Source organism: Trichosurus vulpecula, chromosome 7 (assembly GCF_011100635.1).
Source record: "Trichosurus vulpecula isolate mTriVul1 chromosome 7, mTriVul1.pri, whole genome shotgun sequence".
In the NCBI taxonomy this organism is placed as follows: domain Eukaryota; kingdom Metazoa; phylum Chordata; class Mammalia; order Diprotodontia; family Phalangeridae; genus Trichosurus; species Trichosurus vulpecula.
Window position 1 is genome coordinate 21,073,366 of NC_050579.1, and position 15,037 is coordinate 21,088,402.

At 49.1% G+C, this 15,037-nt stretch overlaps 1 protein-coding gene across 2 annotated transcripts; it reads right to left on the reverse strand.

The window, feature by feature from the left end:
• Positions 1-1,392: 1,392 nt before the first annotated feature.
• Positions 1,393-12,370, reverse strand: RHBDD2 (rhomboid domain containing 2). Of its 2 annotated transcripts, none has more exons than XM_036767903.1 (4): positions 12,095-12,370; positions 9,993-10,400; positions 3,448-3,598; positions 1,393-2,107 (listed from the first exon to the last, which is right to left on the reverse strand). In XM_036767903.1, exons 1-4 carry the CDS (start codon positions 12,312-12,314, stop codon positions 1,750-1,752), a joined length of 1,137 nt encoding a protein of 378 aa, XP_036623798.1. In that variant the 5' UTR covers positions 12,315-12,370; the 3' UTR covers positions 1,393-1,749. The 2 variants fall into 2 exon arrangements, with proteins under 2 accessions (XP_036623798.1, XP_036623799.1); XM_036767904.1 differs by having other exon boundaries at positions 1,393-1,857; positions 12,095-12,356.
• Between the last annotated feature and the right edge of the window lie 2,667 nt (positions 12,371-15,037).

Consider the following 15,037-nt stretch of genomic DNA (forward strand, 5'->3'; position numbering starts at 1 on the left):
TCTGAATGTGATGGAATATTGGGTCATAATGAGAAATCTGAAGAATCTGGAGAAGTTTGGGAAGACTTGTCTGAATAGAGCTAAGTAAGCAGAACCAGGAGAACAATGTTATGAGATATCCACAACAATGTTAAGGAAACCAATGATGAAAGACTTCAGAATTGTGATCCATGTGGTGCCTAATCTCAAGGTTGGCAACTGGTACTAGGGAAGCATCCCTTTGCTTCTCAGCAGAGAGAAAACATTTCACAAGTGGCCAAAAGGTTCAGATTTGCTTCGTCCTATTTGTTACAATGGAGGGTTCTACTGGGGAGAAATGGGCACATGACAAGGATGTCTTTTTAAAAAGCATCAATAAAGCAAAGGAAAAGCTTCACTCCTTTCAACTGAGTCAAATATTTTCTTGTCTGCTGTACCCAAATATACATCACCACCTCTCTTCCTGCTCCCCCAATCAGCATCACTCTTGGTTATGGGGTATTAAGGGTGAGAAGGGGACAATGTCAGACAACTCTTCTCCTTCATAAGGCATTTTACCCCTGGGATGGCTCGATCGATTTCCCTAGGGGACCCTGGTCCTGACCCCCCAACCCCCACCCCAGCTAATTTCTTTTCTGGAGATGGGCTCTGGCCTTTCCCTAAACCTCTGCTCTAGGAGGAAGTAGCCTCACACATAACTAGGTCCAGGTTAGCTCACGCTAGAAAGAGGCAGACTCAGGTGTGCCTTTTGGGGGAGCCTGGTCTCTCTCCATCAATACAGCCACCAGCCCGGTAAGGAATTTAGATGGGGATGACTAGGAACTCATCTCAGCTCACCTGTTTTGAAGCAAGTCAGCCCAGGGAATGGAAAGCTGTTTATCCAAGAGCTTCACCCAGAAGGCCCTCTATTACAGGTCCTGATAGATCAGGAGAACAGACCCTGCAGCAGGACGGAGACATTAGTCCCTCTCTCCTTTGGCAGATGTCTCTGCTAACAGGCTCCACTGTCAAATCTCAACCCTTAGAAGGTTGTAATGGCCTCTCTCTACCTCCTTCCTCCAATCCTGGAAGAACTTCCTCTCTAGATGAGAAGAAAACCACCTACTACTAACAAAACAAACAAATCTGAATTAATCAAAGGAAAGTGACTGAGATGGATCCCTGCTATTCCCAATCTTTCCCTGAAGATCAAACTGCAGCTGGCAAAGCCTTAAGCAAACTAAGAACCACTCTCTTCTCAGGGCTGGGCACTTTACTTGTATCAATGCAGTACTGGTAACGATGCCTAGAAGAAAAAGAGGGCCGTGGGTGTTAGTCCAGCCCCCAGCAGAAGCCCCTTCAAAGCACTGGTCAGAGCTTGGCGTGCCAGCCCTCCTCTCAACTGAAAAAGAAAACAAGTGTCAAGCACCTGTGTTGGAGCTTCATGTTTTTAATAAAAAATAATTAACACAGTACATTGGTCCAAACTCCCAGGGATCATGCTTTACTATAAAATTTATGTTGACCCAGCTCATTAGCTCTAGGCCATAAAAGGTTGGGAGAACATGGTGTGATGGTCTGAGAGATAAGGGCAAAGGTACACACAAACACACACAAGGGCTATTACGCAAAACATCAAAGAGAAAAGCTAACGAGGAGCAGCCAGTGGCCACACAGGAGTTTGAGTCCAGAAGGGACAGGTCGCTGTGGTGGCTTCACCCATGAAGTCTCCTTGTGGAATGGGCAAGGACTCAGATGTGGTGAGTCGAGGCCGCTCTCCTTGAGAGTCCGTCATTGCATCTGGACCCTTGACCCCTCCGCGGGCGCTGAGGCTGCGCTGTCGCCCAGGGTCGGCTGCCCTGGCCCTTGGCGGACTGGAGGCTGTGGCGGGCAGCTCCCCTGGGAAGGGCAGGAGACAGCGGGGTAGAAGTTAGAGGAGACAGGAGCAATGCCGAAGGGGCTCTGTACATAAAACTGGCCAGAAGCCGGGTGGTAGGGAGGTGGGGCAGGTGGGCTCCTAGGTTCATTGTTTGGCCAGGGTCCCACTCTCTGGGTGTTGTCATGCTGCTGCATCTGAATGACCTGGAGGGTCGGCATGGGGTAAGAGTGATAAGTCTGTGTAGGGTAGGATCCTGGGACTGGATTAATCCTAAAATGGGCCAAGAGAAAGAAGTAGTCATTACATTTGACATTGATAAGTACAAACAGCTCCAAAAAGAAAAGGGAAAAAGCCCTTGAGTACTAGGATATAGATTCAGGTTTAATACACACACACACACATACATACATATGTATATGCCAGTACCCAAGGGCTTTTAGATAAATATATAGGCATAGATACACACAGATGTATCTATAGCTATATAACGTTTGGCTGAATATAGAGTTTTACAGTCATGTTTACTGACTACTCCTCATTGCCAAATGTAGAGAACAGTGGTCTCCAGAAGGGGAGAGAGGCCCAGAGAAGGTAGTGGCTTCCTCAAGGTCCCATCAATCAGTGGTGGAGCAGCAGCTGGCAGGTCACTGGATTTACAGTCTGTGACTAAGCTGATGAGCCCTAATACCTTACAAGGGTCAAGGTGAATGGAATAGGAGACCACTCAGAGGCTCAACCTACTCATGTGCAGCCAGAGTGTCCGCTTGTGGAAAAAGGAGAATCGGGAACAAAATTTCAGCTACAAACCTAACTGGAGCTGGCCATTCTAACGGTCTCCTCCCTCCAGGCCCATTCCTAGAGTTAGGAATCAGAAATAACATGGACAAGTTTGCTCTACTATTCTTATTCCCCTCCCCAGCTCCAAAGGGAGATGGTCTCATGGCCCACATCTAGCAAAGGGCTCCAGGAGCTGCCAAAGCCTGATGGGGAGTGAGAAACGAGGAGTCCCGAACTCAGCCAGGGTCCTGGAGTCCAGGCTCCAGGAGTCAGCCACACATTCCCACGTGGCCTGCGATGGCGGGCTCATAGGGAAAAGTGGCACACTTGCTTGGCTCTTTCGGCAGGATTTGAAAAAAGGGCTGCCGCTGGGGAGAGACAGAAGAAGAACTCCCCAAATATTCTAGCCTAGAGAGGATCAAAACAAGGGAGGAAGAAAGCTGTTGGGAAAGCACCTGTCCCCTCTTCTTGGTGTCCACATTGCCAGCCCACTCACCTGCCTTGAAACCACATCTGGCCCAGCCCAGCTGGAGGGGCTGGAGGCAGCTCCAGAGGAAGGCAGACACGGCACAAACATCACCCTGGCCTTTTTCTGCTTCATCCACCTTAGGGTTTGTTTCAGATGGCACTCAAGCATTTCTGATTTCCCCCCTTCTCCCAGTGCTTTCGTTTGATTCATCAAAGACTAAGACATCTTTGCACAGGTTTCCAAAGTCCCCAAACCCAGGGCGGGGCCCCAACTTCCCCTCAGCCAGAGGCCACAGCAACCATATCCTGAGAAGCTGAAGCTCAGGAATCCCTCTAGGAACAGTATTGGAAGGTCAGGTACTTACTTCCTGGTCTGGATAGCTCTTCTTTCAACTGAAGATCCTGAAACATAGTTGAGCACCGTGGCCCGCCTCAACAGACTGAAGGGGAACTTCTGATCTAGTTTCAGTGCAACTGACTCCGAGAGATCAAGGCATGAACAGTAACCAAGACCATCTGAAGCAGCGGGTTAAGAATAGTGGAAGCACCTAGTAGAGGCCCTAAAATGCTCCCCATCCCAGGATAATCACTTCACGCTGATTTAGTGTTTTTAAGTTTACTGGAAAGGCAGATAGAGGGCTAGGCTAGTCCCGCAGGCTCCAGTTCCACCTCTGACAGTAGGTCAGCTCCCCTAGAGCCTTGGGCGGTTCTCCTTAGAGACCTTACTGACCATGTCGTGGAACAATGATCACCTTCGCGGCACATGATGAAATTCTAGATGCTCAGACATCCTGCTTAAAGCTTTACAGAGTGCTGTGACTCCTGAATCTACAAGGGATGTCTCCTCTCAACAATAACCAGTTGAAACTTCTCTGGCTTGGCCCCCTTTAAGTGCTGGCACAGGAATCATGTGTTAGGGTTTGGAACAGGACAAAGGGAGATGATCCAGGCTTCCCCTTCCTCCCTAACAATGCTACTCAGCAAGGCCTCCAATGGACTGCCAACCTTTCTGGGCTCCGTCACCCTTCACCACACCATACAATGGAGCCAAACTAGGTGTTGTACCTTGAAAATGGACTTGAACCATTCCAGAACACACCAGAACCCACCTCCTTTGGGTGGTGACCAGGGAGGTGCTCCTCTGAACTCCCACCCAGTCAGTAAGATGATGCTGCCCAGCTACCATGATACTGTACTTCCATTCAGCTGCCTGTCCCCGACCCAACCTGGGGTGGCATCGTCCACCTCAACTGGCAGGAAATCCATTCTCTAAAAAAATGTCATGATTGAGGATTTGGATCACTGCTGGGAAGACGGGGACAGAGATCAACAGAATCAACAACAGGCACACTGGCTGGCTAAGTGCAGTGTGATGTTGGGGGGGCTGGGCTGGTTCCCCTAAGCCAGGTGAGGCCTTTCTCTGGGGCCTGGAAATGAGGCTGGGCTAGATCGTCTCTGAGCTTCCTTCCAAGTCTACATCTCTGATCTAACCGGGCCGGAACACAGGAGAGGAAGGTGTCAAGGCCTGGCTTCTGCCCAACTGTGTGGAGGTGTAGAGACATGGGTGATAGGGAAATGTGTGCAGGTGCCAACATTCCATGGCAGGAAGTGAGGCTATTCTGACTCAGGGATGCTCCCAAACTGGCATCACTGCATTAATCTCTCTCCTCAAGGGCATAATCCACACCCTAACCTTCAGACAGACACCTCTTCACCTGGATATCCCATCAGAACATCCAACTCTACACATCCACCACTTCCCCCACCATCGCTCCGAGCACCTGGGTCCAAGCTATTTCCCCATGGCCTCCTCCTCTGCCCCACGGGCATGCCCATTCCAAGTTTTGTAAATCCTTTCTCTCCATTCCCACTCAACACCCCTTCACTCAAACCCTGTCTTCTCACCTGGTCTATACATGTCACCAAATTGGTTTCTCCCTAAACACTATTAGCAAGGTCTTTTAAACTACCTCTTATAAATTTGATAAACATTAGCATATTTCCATGCACAAAGCACAGAGGACTGCATGTGAAAATGTGAATCGCTGTTCCATACAGTTTTTTTAAAAAGTATATATTACATTAGCATGGCAGCTCCAACAGTGCCCTGCCTGCCAATGTACTTGCTTCCTTCTGTGTATTTTTTAAATGTTTTATTGCTCGAGAGTAAACTCTCCAATGATTCTGTCTAATTACTCATCACCACACATTAGCTCCTCCCAATTACCTATGAAAAAATCCCTAAAGGCTCAGTACTGCAGGCCATCCCCAAGGGCCTCCAGTCTTTTTTCTGCTGCCCTCCATGACTGGTTTACTGGCCCTGGCACTTGCCTTGACCTTCCCACTTACACAATCTCCCCACACTTGACAAAGCCGCCTTCTCTCTCTTTCCCATTTCTAGCTGTAGAAATTCTTCAAGGGCCTTCACCTTTTGTGTGCACTTTCTCTGATACTTCCCTTCTCAAGCTTCTCGGAACGCCACTGATCTCTCCCACATCCTCTGGACAGGGGCTAGACCTGTGATTTCACTGGGATGGAGTGCTTCCAGATAAAGAATCGGGTTGGTGACTTCTCTGTAACTTAGTGTCTTAGAGCATTGGTCAATGACACACCAGGCTCTCACATGGCAGTATGTCAGAGGTCTGACTCAAACCTAGTTCCTGTTGGTTCTAGGTTGGCTCTCTATCTATGGAACCTTGCCATTTATGTTCTAACTTGTATTAAAATGATTTGTGTGCATGTCCCCCCAACTAGATTGCAAGTTTATTTGCTTAATTTAAACCTCCCGCAACTTTGAGGAGTGGGGAGCAGGGGAGAGATGAGCTGGACTAGGCTGGAGTACAGCTACCAGCTGAGTCTGGTGCACACAGATAAAAGACCACCTGCTCCATCAAGCGGCATGAAAGCAAACTCTAGTACAAGAGGGATGAGTAGCCACAAGTATTGTGCGAATGCACTCCCCCCTCCCCACCCTCTCTTCCCCTCCCCCCACCCCCGCTATTAATCACATCAAGGTCTGTAAGCTATCAGGCAGTTGGGACCCATAATCTAAACAGCAGATCTCAACCCTTTGGTCTGAGGACCCCCAAAGAGCTTTGGTTTATGCAAATTACACCTACTAATCTTTATCAAATTAACAATTAAAACACCTCAGTATTCTTATGAAAATAGTTGTAGAACCCCAAGGGATCCCCACACCACACTTGGAGAATGACTGGCCTCAATGGAGACAATTTTCCTAAGCAGTCCTTCTTTTATAGAGGAAAACTAAAGACCAGGAATAAAGAAGCTGGCCATCATTTGGTCATTTCAGTCAGATTTTCCTAAGGGCAATGGAACATGCAGACCTTAAGAGAGGAGTGGAGGAGATGTGGCCAACTTAGCTGTTAAGAGGCTTCCTAGAGGGGAAGGAGGGAGAAGCAGAGGCCTGTGCATACTCTGTCCTTGAGTACAAAATGAGCTTTGAAGATTTCTAAAGGGGAAAGGTCTTGGAAAAAATGATTCCATAAGAGGATCCCATCCCTTCATATCTCCGGTGGCAGGCTACCCCCTCAATCATTCTCTTGCTAATAACTTCCTCTAGCCTTGCAGCTATAAATAACAGCCTTCTCCCTGTCCTTCAAAAACCCTCCGTGGTCTCCAGCCCCCTTTCAAGCTGTTATCCTCAAAGCCAAATTCCTAAAAAAAGCAGTTGATAATCATTGCTTTTTCTTGATCTTCTCTCATTCACTCCCAGACGCTCGGAAATTTGGCTCCCACCCTTCATTCAATTCAAACTGCTCTAGCCAAGGATACCTCCGATCTCTTCCCTGCCAAAGCCGGTGGGCTTTGGTCAGGCCTCATCTTTCTGGATCTCTCTGCAGCCTGACACTCTCCTTTCTCCTGGACTCGTTCCCCTGAATTTTGGGGAAACTGGGTTCTTCTTCCTGTCTGGCCACTCCTTCTCTTTCTCCTTTCTTGGATCACCATTTGGACCCATATGTCCCTCTCCTTCTCTCTCTCTCTCCCTCTCCCTCTCTTCCCCTCCCCCCACCCCCCATTTCATTAGCTCCCATGGAATCAATTATCACCTCCGTGGAAAAGGCTCTCACTCTCGACAGCTTCATGTCCCAGAGGAATCTCCAACTCCATATGTCCACACAGATCATTGTGACTTTCAAACCTTCTGCTGAATGCCACCATCCTGAAATTTTAGCCTCATCTTCAATTCTTCTTTCCCACCCACATCTATCCAACCATGTGTCAAGTCTGATCAATTTTCTCATCTGTCCTTTTATTGCCAACGACACAGCTACCACCCCAATTCAGACTACTCATCACCTCTCACTCGGACTATCTGAACAGCCTCCTCATCAGTCTCCCTACATCCAGTCTCAGCCTTTTGCAATTTACACTCCTCATCCTAGGGGACCTGAACACACTCCCTCAAATATCCTAACTTCCCAACTGAACTGGAACTCATTTCCCATGCCCTACTCCTCCGGCCCACCACAGTTACACAGAGATGGCAGACCACATCCTTGATCTAGCTGTCACCCACAAATGTTCCACATCCACGACGATAGGCTTTGAATTTCCTTTATCTAATTGCAATGTTGTTCTGCTTCTCCCTCTCAACTCAAAGCCCTATTCTTAGTCCTCACAAGCCCTCAGTTCTTCCCAGGCTACCAGCCTTGTACTGGCTCCTTCTTCTCTTCCCCACCCTAGCCTCTGGGTGAACCAGTGCACTGTACAATGTCCTCAGAGGGCCCTGTATCCTACTGAAGAGATTAGTCCCACCATTCTTGGCTTCTGCTCCTACTCACGTGCCCACATGTGACCCAAGCTGGTGAAATGGACAAAACTGTGCTAACTGGGTTCACCACACATTGATGTTACATAATGTGAACAGGCAATCCTTTCACACCTCTGTAATCAGTTCACCAGTCTCCTCACACCTTCCATGGTTCTCTCTTCTCCCCTTCTCTCCACCTCATATCACTCAGATGTCTTCTGCCACCATCCCCAATCGGACCTTCTCCTTGTCAAGGCAAGAGATACCATTCTATCCCATTCTCCAGCAGACCTCCCCTTCCCTCACTAATCTTCAGTCACTCCACGTTTGCTGGTTGCTTCCCTACTGTCTACAAATATGGTCAAGTCTCTCACATCCTTGAAAAATTCACATTTGATCCACCCAGCCCCACTACAGCTCTCCTTTTTGTGGCTGAACTCCTTGCAAAGGCCATCTACAATCAGTGCCTCCACTGCCTTTCCTCTTGTTCTCTTTGTAACTCTGGCTTCTGATCTCATCCTTTCTGCTATTCCTCATCACTACCCTTTCCAAAGTTACCAATTATCTCTTAAGCAAATCCAATGGTCTTTTTTCAATGCTTAGCCTCAAAGACCGCCTCTGACATGACATTACCCTCTCTTTCTGGACACTCTTCCCTCTAGGTTTCCATGATACACTCCCTCCTGATTCTCCTCCCACCTGTCTAACCACTCCTTCTGGGTTTCCTTTCCTGGATCTTGGTCCAAGTCACGCCCAGTAACCTTGAGTGTCTTCCAGGGCTCAGTTCTAGGCCCTCTTCTCTTCTCTCTTTCTATTAGTTCATTTGGTGATCTCATCATCTCCCATAGATTCAATTATTACCTCTATGCTTATAATTCTCTAAGCTAGATCCAGTTAACTTCTCTCCTGACCGCTAGGTTTTATATCTCCAACTGCCAAGACTGAAGTCCAGTAGGCATCTTAATTAAACTCAACATGTCAAAAACTGAACTCGATGCCTTTCTCCTTCATTTACCTATTACTGCTGAAGGTACCAATATCCTCTTGGGCACTCAGCCTTGAAGCCAGGTGTAAGCTTCAGCTCCTCCCTCTCTCACTGCCCCCATATTCATCCAGTTGTCCCACCCCATCATTTCTACCTTTGTTACTTCTCTCACAGATGCTCCCTTCTCTTCTTGAAGGCTGCCCCTAGCCAATCACCCAATGCTGCAATAGTCTGCTGGCTGGTCTCCCTGCCTCAGGCCTGTTCCCATTCCAATCGATCCTCTCTTCAGCTGTCAAAACCATCTTCCTCAAGTGCAATGGTTCCCTATTACCCTCAGGATCAAATACAGACAGCATAGTGCCTGGCACACAGTAGGTACTTAATAAATGCTAGCTGACTTGACAATGGTGCTAAAGTGATCGGCCTGGGGCACAGGTCTGATCCTGCTCCAGTGACTCCCTACTACTTCCAGGACCAAATGTATTGGTTGGCATTCAAAGCCCCTCACACTGACTACAGGCTCCCTTTCTAGACTAATTACAAACACACTCTATGGTCCAGTCCAATTAGGCTCCTGCTATCCACAGGCATATTCTCTCTCCTGTCTCTAGGCCTTTGTATTGGGCTGTCCCCTATCCTAGGAATGCCCTTCTTACTCGCTGGGCTCCCCTCCTGAAAATCTCAAGTAGCATCTTCTCCAAAACGTCTTTCCCAATGCCTTTGTCCGCTGGCACCCATCTTCTGGTAGTTGCCTATTTGGGTCCATGTTGTCTCCCCAATAGAACAGAACCTCTTTGAGAACTAGAGCAGTTTCACTATTGTCTATCTTCAGTGCCTAGCACAGTAGCTGGTATTTAAGAGGTGATTCAGAAAAACTTATTGACAGGGCAGCTCTAAAGGTGTTCCCTCAGATCTGCCTCCCATCTTTCCTCTTAACATCAGTCACCTTCATCAGTTCCCTAGAAAGCCTGTCTTCCAGGTGGGGAAATGCTGCCCTAGAGGGCCTAAGGGAGTTACTCCAGGCTGCACACTAAGTGTCAATCAGAGAATCCAGCCCACTCTCTCATGGTCCAGGGTCCATCTACTGTACTGCCCCACCTACCAAGACTGGTGTGTCCCACTTTTCACTAAGCCCCCTTTTGTAAGGATACAGATAAAGCCAATGAAGAGTCCACAGATGTTGCTGAGGAAAGAGGTTTGGGGAATAAACCAGGAGGCAAACAGCAGGAGCCAAGGTATCACCGAGGCAGAGACAGGGACCCCAAAGAATAAAGTTCTTCTCATTCTAGTGCGGATGGAGCTGACACCCAACATGGCAAAAGCCACTGGAGTGAAACCCCTGGGGTCTTCTACTCCTCCAAAGCCAGCCAGAGCCCAGAGGGTTTCCAGCAGGACGAAGAGAAGAGCAGAAAAGAAAGCGAAGACCAAGGTGAAGAAACTGTGGCGCACAGTACCCACACTCTTCTCAAAGCTGCCAGCAAAGCGCCAGATGATGACGAGGCCAGAGAGCAAGGAGAGGGGATGCTCATAGACCAAAATGTAGGTTATCAGCCTGTAAACTGAGAAGGCGAGTGGTTTAGGAAGACAAGGGCAGGAAGCGGGGGAGCCAGGTTATAGCCCGCCCAGGAAGGCAGGTAGGCAATGAGGATAGTCAGGAATCAAGATGAGGGCAATGGCCAGGTTGTGACCGAGGACTGCAGGCGGGGGCAGGGCAGTTCTAAGCCCTCCCTTGTCCAGAACTTGGCAAATCTTTCATCTCTAAGCAACTCAATTGCCTCAAGTGAGGCAAACCACATTTTCAGCATAGGGAAGTCTGGATTTGCAATATGCTTTACCACCCTTTTTTTCCCTTAGAATTTTGATGCTGACCTACCTCCCAGGGGCAGGGGGTTTAATTAAATGACTGCTTCAGGGTGTAGTGAGAGGGTAAGTCACTTAGCCCTTTGTGTGCTCCTCTCCTCAGCTGAGGTTATCCTGACCTCTCCTCACATAGCAACTGTTTAAGGAAGAAAAAATGACCATGAAAATGACCATGTGGCAGCTCTCAAGGCTGGAGAAATACTTATGAATGATATAATTGGGGCTACTACACATGTTCCTGGAGTGCTTGGTCCAGTCTTGCAAATGTCTCTTGGCCTTGCTAGGACAAGGATTTATGCGAAGAAGGGATAGCAAATGCCCTTCTCATAATGCCTCACACAAAGTAGGAGCTTAAAATCCACCAAGAATTCCCTACTCTCTAAATCTTTACTCCCTCCAATAAGCTACAGCCCAGGGGTTGTCTTTAAGCCAAAACTCTAGTTTCCTCTAATCAAGAAGGTGTGAACTGTAAATAGGGAAAGGGCAGAAGAGATCAGATTAGTGCTTTGCACCAGGAGGTGAGGTGGTACTGCCTACCTCTAGGATGAAGCAGATAACAGGTACCTGCACAGGAAGGGAGGATGAAGATGGACTCCTATTCATTCAGTCCTTTCAGAGCTGAGGATGGGCAAGAGAATGGAAGGGGCAGTGATGATTTCATGAGAGGCGGGAATGAAGTGAACCTCCTAAGGGGAGACAGGCATGCCGGGCTGGAGTGACATGGATGGCTGCAAGGGATGGTGGGTGAGGGATAAGGAGAGAGTAGGATGGGGGAGAAGGATGAAGAGGAAGGTTAGCTCTTATTTCCAGAAGGATGGAGGGATGATTTGGGTGACAGGGATGGAGAGGGTGAGCGTGGGGCACAGATAAAGGAGGGGCATGGATGACGTGTAACAGGGAATGGAGGGCAGGAGTTAAGTGGTGACAGGCCTGGGGGATAGAGGAATCGGGAATGGGAGAGGGGCAGCGATGTGGTAGGGAGAGAAAGAACGAGCGAATGAATGAAAAGGGAGTGGGCAGCAAAGGGGCCAAGGAGAGAGGGTTAATAGGAATCGGAGGACAAGGAAGAGGTGGTTCCGAGGTAGAGGGAGGGGTGGAATGTGGGGGATGATGGGATGTGCAGGTGCGGGGGGGGGGGGCGCGGATGTGCCGATGACAGGTGAGGGCGGGGCGGGGGTGTCTGAATATCGGGATAGGGGAGGGGCGAGGATGTGCTAGGGGCTGGATGGGGTTCAGGGAGGCAGGGCGTGGATGTTCGGTGGCGGGTGGGGGAGGGGCGGAGCTCGGAGGTAGGGCGGGGTGGGGGGTGGGGGAGGGGGTCACGGATTTCCTCCCCCCCCACCCCGGGGCGGGGCAGGGTCCGGATCCCGGCCAGGGGCGACAGCTCTCTCACCTTCCCAGTCTCGCCTCAAGGCCGCAGGCCGCAGGGCTAGGCCCGAAGGGGGCAGCGGCACCTCGGGCTCCCCGGGCGGCGGCGGCGGGGGCGGCAGCAGGAGTCGGGGCGCGGACACGAGCAGCGACAGTAGCGCCGTGAGGAAGGAGGCGGACGGCACCTCGGGGCACCGGCCTCCCCCGGCAGCCACCCCCGCCGCCACCGCCGCCCCCGCCGCCATTCTCCCCTAGCTCGCGCCGCGACCACTTCCGCCTTCGGCTCCGAGTACTTTGGTCTGCTTCCGGGCAGCCGGGCCCGTTGCCTTGGCGACCAGGGTGGGGAAGCCACCCTGAAGCCCCGCCCCCTAGGAGTTGGAGCAATGCGCGCTAAGCAGGCTGGGGCGCTTGCGCACGAACTGCCTCTGCGAGCCTTCGCCCGAACAGAGTAGCCTGATGCGCAGGCGCAGGTCTAGGTTGGGGGGGTGACTTGGTTTGAAGAGTCGAGGCTGTGTATGCTGAAGGAGCTGGTGCGCCTGCGCGGGGGTCGGGGTGGGGGTGGGGTGGGGTGGGGTGGGGTGGGGTGGGGTGGGGTGGGGAAAAGAACAGGCTTTCTGCCCCAGGATAAAGAGGAGCCCGAGCAGTAGCTCCCTTGGGGCAAGCTGCGGGGACGCCGTGCACGAACAGCGCCTGCAGCTGCCGCCCTCTAGCGACAGACTCGAGGATTGGTCTGGGTGGGCAGTGATTTTGTGAGGGCGTGGAGATCTTTGTTCCATGGAATCCTAGGGTCTCAAAGTTGAATATTATTAATATTAAGAATATTCATTTACATCTAGTGTGCCAGGTCACCCATAACTGGACCAGGATCTCTTCCACCACATCCTCGCTGTGTGGGTCAGAGACCACTACTCACATTAAAAATAGAGACCGTGCTGTAGAAAAGGCAAAAAGGAATGTATTGCTTTCTCACGAGAAAGGACAAAGGACACACCTCAGCGTGGCTGAAGATGATGCCAGCGTGTGGGGGGGAGGAGGGGCATACAGCTCAAAGCAAATTATATAGACCCTAACACAGAGTTCCCCCACCCCCTACTGGCTCCTCCTCCCATTGACTGGGTTTGGAGCTCACATTCTAAATGCAGTCTTTTCCCAGCAACGGAGAACAAAGAACAAAAAGGCAGGCATGAGACCTGACACTGGTATTCAGCAAAAAGAGAGTAAAAGCTAGATAAAACAGGACCTTGCAGGTGTCTGTCTACTGGTGTAATTTCTTATCTCTACTTTCTCAGCAGAGCAGTTTCTAAAAATATAGAAGGGGTGCAGGGTGGGGGTGGATGGTAGGAGAAGTAAGGTCTTTTCCCATGCTGAGGGGGGGATTCACCATTTCACTATTCCATTCAATACTATACTGAGGGTGCTTCACTATTTCAGCATTCCACTCATTGCCAAGTGGTTATCCAATTAACAAGCATTTATTAAGTGCCTACTGTGTGCCAGGGGCTGTGGATGGGAGTAAAAAAGAAAGAAGGTATTCCTAGCCTAAGCAGCTTTCTTTCTAATGGGGAGACAAGTACACATGAAAACATATATAGTATAAAGTTAATAAATATATTCCATACACAAAGTTATTAAATACCAGGTAGTCTGGGAGGGAGGCGTTCTAGCAATGGGGGTGGGGGTGGAGGATCAGGAAACATGGTGCTTGGGGTGCATCTTAAAATAAGAGAGTGATGTCCCAAAGTGGAAGAAAACAGGAGGTACTTTCCAGATATGGGAGATGGAGTGTCATGTTCCGAGAACAAAGGGAAGGCAGCCTGGCTGCATTGAAGAGAGCCAAGGGAGTCCGGCTGCATTGAAGAGAGCCAAGGGAGTATGACATCCAATGAGGATGACAGGATGGGTTGGTGTCAGGTCCTGTAGGGCTTTAAAAGCTTAATAGAGGAATTTCTACTTGATTCTAGAGGCAATAGGGAGCCGTTGGAGTTGACTGAGAAGGGGAAGCCCAAGGTTAGTTCTGTGCTTAAGGAAAATTATTTTGGTAGCAGAGTTCAATGGTGAGAGATTCAAATCAGTGAAACCAGTTAGGAAACGGTTGCAGTAATTTAGGTGAGAAGCAATGCGGGTCTGAAAAAAGGTGTGTGAACAGAGTGAAGGAGGTCAGAGCAGGGAGATGTCATGGAGGTAGTAATTGGATGCTTGGGGTGAAGGAAAGTGAGGAATAACAGAAATTATTAACCTGCGACACTAGGAGGAGGATGGCAGCTTTGACAGAAATAAGATCGTTTAGAAAAGTGGAGGAAAAGATGATGAGTTCACTTTTAGACTTGTGACTTTAATATGGTTATCCAGGAAATGTCCACTAGGTAGTGGATGATATGGAATGATAGCTCGGGGAAGAAATAGACTGTCTTTATGGATAAAGGAGTTATCAGCATAGAGAGGACAGTTAAACCCCTGGGACCCAATGAAGTTACCAAGGGAGAGGGTTTATAGGGAGAAGAGAACAAGACCTTTGGCAAATACCTACAGTTAGGAGGCACAATGTGCCCAGGACCTTGCAAGAGACTCAGGAATGTCTAGACAGCTAAGAGAATGTCCAGAGAAAAGCAATTTGCTGGCTCTCTAGGTAATTCACTCGACTTTAGCTAGTTGGTATAATGAAGAAAGCCCTGGACCTTGAGTTAGGAAGACTTGAGTTCAAATAGGACTTCAGACATTCACTAGACATATGACCTTTGACAAGTCCTATAAGCTCTGCCTGCCTCAGTTTCTTCATCTGTAAAATGGAGACAATAATAAGACTTACCTTCCAGGGTTATTCTGAGTATCAAACGAGATCACGACCAACTCCTTTCAATTCTAACATCTTCTTTCTTTTTTATTTCCTATTTATTTCCTATTATATAATATAATAATGAATTATGTATAAATATATTATAATTAATAAATTATAAGTATATAAAACAAA

Coding starts and splice junctions, on each gene's coding strand:
- RHBDD2 (XM_036767903.1), bottom strand. CDS start 12,314: ATGGCGGCGGGGGCGGCGGTGGCGGCGGGGGTGGCTGCCGGGGGAGGC. Junction 10,401..12,094: donor CTTGAGGCGAGACTGGGAAG/GTGAGAGAGCTG, acceptor TCGCCTTCTCAG/TTTACAGGCTGATAACCTAC. Junction 3,599..9,992: donor ACTCTTCATTGGCTTTATCT/GTATCCTTACAA, acceptor CCGCTGCTTCAG/ATGGTCTTGGTTACTGTTCA.